At 38.9% G+C, this 6,375-nt stretch overlaps 1 protein-coding gene across 1 annotated transcript; it reads right to left on the bottom strand.

Annotated features, from left to right (window-relative positions):
• Window position 1: 1 nt before the first annotated feature.
• Window positions 2-6,370, bottom strand: LOC109372472 (zinc finger protein 708-like; the record flags this gene model as incomplete). The annotated part of the gene is given in 2 exon segments (XM_019625739.1): window positions 2-978; window positions 6,199-6,370. Coding segments are annotated over 2 exon segments (1,149 nt in total), but the record flags the coding sequence as incomplete, so codon positions are not given.
• Between the last annotated feature and the right edge of the window lie 5 nt (window positions 6,371-6,375).

The following is a 6,375-nucleotide window of genomic DNA, read 5'->3' as shown; positions in this document are numbered from 1 at the left end:
TCTCATGTCGGGTTAGTTTACAGTGCAGGTGAAAGGCTTGCTCGCACTCTTTACATTTGTAAAGCTTTTGTCCAGTATGAGTGATTTCATGTCTAGTAAGATATGAACGCTGAATAAACGCTTTAGCACACTGTCTACACTTGTAAGGCTTCTCTCCGGTATGAATTCTATCATGTTGTGTAAGTTTAGAGCGCAGGTGAAAGGCTTTCCCACATTCTCGACATTTGTAAGGCTTCTGTCCAGTATGGATTAACTCATGTCTAGTAAGATATGAACGTTGAATAAATGCTTTACCACATTCTCTACATTTGAAAGACTTCTCTCCAACGTGAATTCTCCTATGTTCAGTGAGAGTTGAATGCTGAGCAAATGCTTTGCCACAGTGTTCACATTTGTAAGGCTTCTCTCCAGTGTGAATTCTCATATGTACAGCAAGATTTGAGTGCTGAGTAAAGGCTTTCCCACATTCTCTACATTTGTAAGGCTTCTCTCCACTATGGATTAACTCATGTTCGCTAAGATGTGAACGCCAATGAAAGGCTTTCCCACATTCCTTACATTTGTGAGGCTTCTCTCCAGTATGAATTCTCTCATGCTTAATAAAAGATGAATGCCAATTAAAGGCTTTACCACATTTTCTACATTTGTAAGGTTTCTCTCCAGTATGAATTCTCTCATGTATAGGGAGATACGAACGACAAATAAAGGCTTTAGCACATTCTCTACATTTGTAAGGCTTATCTCCAGTATGCATTCTCTCATGTCTAGCAAGGTTTGAAAGTTGAATAAAGGTTTTGTCACATTCTCTACATTTGTAAGCCTTCACTCCAGTATGGATTTTCCTATGTCCGTTTAGGCTGGATAATCGACTAAAGACTCTCCCACACGGAACACATTTGTAAGCTTCCTCCCCAGGATGAATATTCTCATGTTCAGTAAGATATAAAGATTGGTTAAATGACATGTTGTCATATTCACGATGTTTGTTTGACTTCTCTACAATATAACTATTCTGATGTATAAGACTTGAGCTTTCATGAAAGACTTTCCCATGTGTACAATGGTTCTCTAGAAACTGAATTGTTTGATGTTTATTAGGATCTGACCCTTGTTTAACATTTTTCCAAGATTCACTGAATTGATAACTTCTCTCATCATTACACGTACTCTGGGAATCAATAAAGACAGAAAGACCTTCAGTGAGGACTCTAATTTCATCAAACAGGTCAAGTTGTTCCCCATTACCCATGATACCCTCCCACATTTGTGAAAGTTACCAAATTTGGAACAAGGAGGGATTATTTCTTGGTGAAAGAATAATAAAAGCCTGGTCAACAGACTGTAAAATTGATCACATTTAAAATTTCTATCTTCAGTTTTACATCTCTGATTTTTAAGTGTTTGACTGAAAGTTTAATCTAATCCTACATTTTAAATGATTCCAATGATTATCACACCATGAATTACATAACTTCCCAAATATTCCACATTTCCTTTCAAAGAATATATATCTTTAGTAAACTGTTTTCTAGCTTTATATTCAGAAACAAATGTTCTGGTAATGTAACTGCCTTAAAGTGCAGGGTGTCACAACATGTCTTATACCTTTGATCTCTATGGCAACGAGATTTTGCTATTAATAACTGTTCCAGTTTGGTTATGTCCACGATAACATCCTTCAGCCCTTCACATTCCTCTCTAATTCCCACTCTTTCATTAGGTGCAGATTGTCAAGACCACACCTTCCATATCTTACCCATAGCATTTTGTGGAATGAATCTTCTATTCCTGGGTTTGGCAACAAGTCCAAGGTGTCCTCAGAAGACAGAGCTGAAAGACACCAAATAAATTATCACTCTTACTACACATAGGTGAATATACTTTCAATTCTAATGTACAAAGCTTTAATACTGATTACAGGACTTAACAAGATGGCATAAGAGGAAACACCAAAACTTCTGCCCTCCATGGAGACATGAACTTAGCAACAATTACTGACCCCACTAGCTTCCAGAAGTACTCAGAAACCATGTCCAGGAAAACAAACCATATGGAAGAGTCACATTAGAGGAGGAAGGAAAGTTGCTTACATTCGCCAACAGTAGCTAATAGCTATTCACCATCCCTGGCACACAGGGCAATGTTGTTAGAAAACCCCAACGGCCAGTTTCTTCTCAGGAGGGAAACAGATGAGTGAACTTCGTATGCAATAGACATGCTTTTTGCAGCTGCTTAAGGGGCTCATTTATCTTCTGCATGACACCAAGTGCTAAGGGAATGGCAGTGCAATGTGAATGCAGTGTGGTGGTCACTAAGAAAAAAGGTGAGTAATTGTTCAAACACCACAAAGACTGCAGTACTGTATACAATCATCAAGGATAGGAAGATACTACTGCTTCTAAAGAAGAAACGGAAAACATTTTAAACTGGAAAATTACGTGCAAAAAACACAGTACATCTGAAAAACCGGTTTGACAGGCCTCAGAATTTCAAGCACAGCTGCCTGTTATTTGTGTTCTTCTGTACAAAGCAGGTCCACACAGCCTGGGATAGTGGCTGTTTCTTCTTCCAAACGTCAAGAAAGCATCACAAGGGCCGGCCGAGTGGCGCGATGGTTAAGAACTCGCTTGGGATGCCAGAGGGCCCCGGTTCGGATCCCACATATGAGGGCCAGTGACACTGCNCAAGAGTTTGAGCTCTGAGCAACAGCGGTTCGAGTCAGCCCGAGCTGAGCAGCCGTGAGCTGCCAACAGGTGGCGGGATGGCTCAGCTAAAAAAAAAACAAAACAAAACAAAAAAAAAACAAAACAAACAAACAAAAAAAAGCAGTAAAAACATGGCAAGACCTGATGAATGACTTGTAAAGGAAAGAATTTTACAGAAATGAAAGGTTCTTCGGTAGTAACAATGGCAGACCATTCCTGTATGAGCAGTATTTTTTTATGAACAATTAGACAGCATTCTGTTTCTAATATTAATGCATAAAACTACAAAAAATAGTCTGAGAGGAATATTATTTTTCTTTTATATTTTCCAATATCCAGTGTCCTGGCGTAGAATTAACCGCTGGTCGTTCAGGAATGTGAAGGAATTCACGACACTCTATGAAGTAAAATAGCAAGAAAAGGTTTGTGTAAAGTCAGGTAGAGAGAGTTCTGCTTGGAAGAGAAATACTGGCAAAGGGAGTTTTGCCAGGGCAGAGTCTAATGGAGACAGCTGTGGCGGGTTTCTGTTTACCTGGAGTTATATTTTTCCATGGAGGATGTAGGGTGCTTGTTAGCATGCAGGGAGGCTGCCGTTACACTTGTCTTCTGGGAACTGTCCTGTTCCCACCTATGATGGATGTAAGGTGCTTTTCGGCTTGCAGCTGCAGTGATAATCAGGGGATTCAGAGCCAACTAGTGAATTTTTAAGCTCATTCCTGCCAGCTCACAGCTCGCTACTGTTAACTGTGCTTGTCCCATCCTGCCAGCTCATAAGGACACTCCAGTTAACTCTTTACTTGTGTCATCATCCAGTAAATACTAGAACCTGGGGTGCAATCTAGCTTTTCGAACCTGGAATTTATCTACAAGACAGACACATACAAGGCTAATATTTAGAGAAAATCATCAACAAATTATCATAGCAGATTTTGTAACTGAGAAGAGTAATGGAAACAAGAAGGTTCAAAAGAGAATTCATCAAGTAACTTTTACATTTTAGGCACACATCCATATCCCTAAAAAGTAACTATGTACATGGCAAAAGTGACACAGTGGGAAAATTTCAATGTCACTGAAATGAAGAAATGTTTTCAATTGTAGAAACTTATGCATCTATTTGTGGATGAAGTTTTTTGGGTGGTTTAAAAATACTATGAGGAAAAACATGCCCAAATGGGTGTTAACTCATATAAAAGCTATTTATGAGTGCAAACGTTACTGAAAAATGTTTAGTTATCACTGTGCTGAATTATATGTTAGATTTTGGAGACACTCAAACATCTATTAACTATATTACTCTCATTTTTTTTCTTTTGAAAATAAGACAAAGACATGAAGAAGAGTTTGAGTATGTCAGACATGCCTTTGGAATAAAAGGGAATCTTACAGGACTTAGGCCTGACTTAGAACCTCCAGTTGTAAAAACTAGTATCTGTAATAAACAAAGGTCAGAGTTTTCATTGTCTAAAGCAAAATCAAGGAAAGACAAACTCAGAAGGAAGGAGTTTCTAGAGTAAATGTCGTTCTTTATACACAACATTCAGTAAATACCCCCAAATCCTTATTAGTGGAAATAGGAAAACTGTTAATATCATAGAGGAATGGGGCACACAAGTCTTGAACCAAGTGGATGAAGGTAACACCAGCTGTGATGGGACAAATTGGTCTGGGCTGCCTGATGCACACTGGTGAACTCATCATCAATCCTGTTATCACTGGGGGAAAGTGAATTATATGAATCTAACCACAAGGAAACAGCTGCTTCATGCACATTTCAAGCCAAATGTAGCTCCCATGTCTGCTAACCTTCACTTTAAATAGTGTTTCTTTGGCATTCTAGACAGCAAGGCTCTCTTTCCATTTGCAAATTAAAACGACAGGGAAAAGGATTCCTAGTGCTGTCATTCCACTGCATCACCAAATAGCACATTGTTGATTATAACCGTGACTAAGGTGGGAGAGGTCAACGTTGGTGGCAGGATAACAAGTCATTCATTACACATCACTATTAATACATTAAAAATCACTTGCTTTATTATTAATGTAAGTATAAGTTCACACACAGTCTAAATAAAGCATGGCAAACCACCTGTAGGACCTACATATAAAATACAGATAACAAGCATTTAAGAAGCATTCTGGTTGTTCTGATATAATGACCTTAGAGCTCTGTTTTCCATGGGTTTGAAGACTGAGGGTCATTGTTTAGGAAACATGGATGTACAATAATTTATGCACTTAGGGATGAGTTGTCTGTACTTCCTCAGACATCTCCGAAGACTTCCTTATTTCAACCACATCTGGTAATATTAATTACTCCTCTCTAAGGCTACTACAAAGATTCATCAGGGTTTCAATGAACCACCATCTTATTGTCCTTAAAAAGCAATTGGTAACACTAATTAAAATTCAGAATGTTCCTGTCTCACATTACTGCAGAGAATGATGCCCTGAACACCTACTTCAGTGACTTACATCAATATTCTAAGTCAACCAAACAGCATCTCCATTTAGATTTTCACCATACATTGTGTATTACAGTGCCCTCAGTCTTCCAGGGAAAAACATTTTTGAGTGAATCCCACCCAACATACAAGGCTCTCAGATGTTTGAGACAGCAACAAACAACCCATGACTCACAGTTGGAGTAAAAAAACATAACATCAAGTGACTTGACAGTGGGATCACATTAATATTTCCTTTTCAACAAATCTCAAGTACTATCAACATATACTCACTGTAAAGAATTATACCTTTCCAACATCCATCCCCTTGATACTTTCAAACATATTAAGTTTTTTAAACATCTGCTTATTCTCTAAATGTATTGATTTAAAGTAATATCTGAAAACTGTTCTCCACTGACTACTTTGTAATGTCAATTATCTGATATTTCAGATTTAATTGTCATTAAACATTTCCTCACATTTTTTACATCTTTAAAGTCACTTTGGGGCATGAATTCTGTGGGTTTTTTTAAGATTTTATTAGAGAATTGAGGAGGAGAACAGTACAGTGGAATTGGGGATCAGTGTTGGGGAATCGGGGAAGGAGAACAGCCAAATTGTTGCCCTTTAGTCTTAGTTGTGGAGGGCGCAGCTAGCTCAGCTCCAAGTCCAGTCGCCATCCGGTTGCCAGTCAGCAGCTCACTGCCACTCAGCTCAAGGTGCTGTGCTCAATCTTAGTCATCCCATGCGAACGTCAAACCGGCAACCTTGTTGTTAGGAGCATGTGCTCTCACAAGCTGATCCATCCAGCCAACTGTTGGCAGCTCAGCTTGGGCACAGCTCACTGGCCCGTGTGGAAATCAAACTGGCGACCCTGTTGCTCAGAGCTCGTGCTCTTAAACAACTGAGCCACTCAGCCAGCCCTTAAGTTTATATTTTGAACAAAGGGCTTTCATCATTGATTTTGAATGTAATTTCTCTGCAGTAAGCCCTCTCAGATATTGAGTGAGGCTGTAGGTCCAGCTACAGGGTTTCTTGGATTCTTCAGTTTCAAGGTTTCTCTCCATCATGAATTTTCATGTGTTGAGTAAAGTGTGAATGGTGAGTAAAGGCTTTGCTACATTTTTCACATTTGTAAGGCTTCTCTCTGGTATGAATTCTCTCATGTCTAGTAAGATATGAGCGCTGAGTAAAGGCTTTACCACATTCTCTACATTTGTAAG

Source organism: Hipposideros armiger, unplaced genomic scaffold (assembly GCF_001890085.2).
Source record: "Hipposideros armiger isolate ML-2016 unplaced genomic scaffold, ASM189008v1 scaffold_639, whole genome shotgun sequence".
In the NCBI taxonomy this organism is placed as follows: Eukaryota; Metazoa; Chordata; class Mammalia; order Chiroptera; family Hipposideridae; genus Hipposideros; species Hipposideros armiger.
The sequence above is the reverse complement of the archived record's forward strand: the minus strand, read 5'-3'. Positions and strand labels throughout refer to the sequence as shown.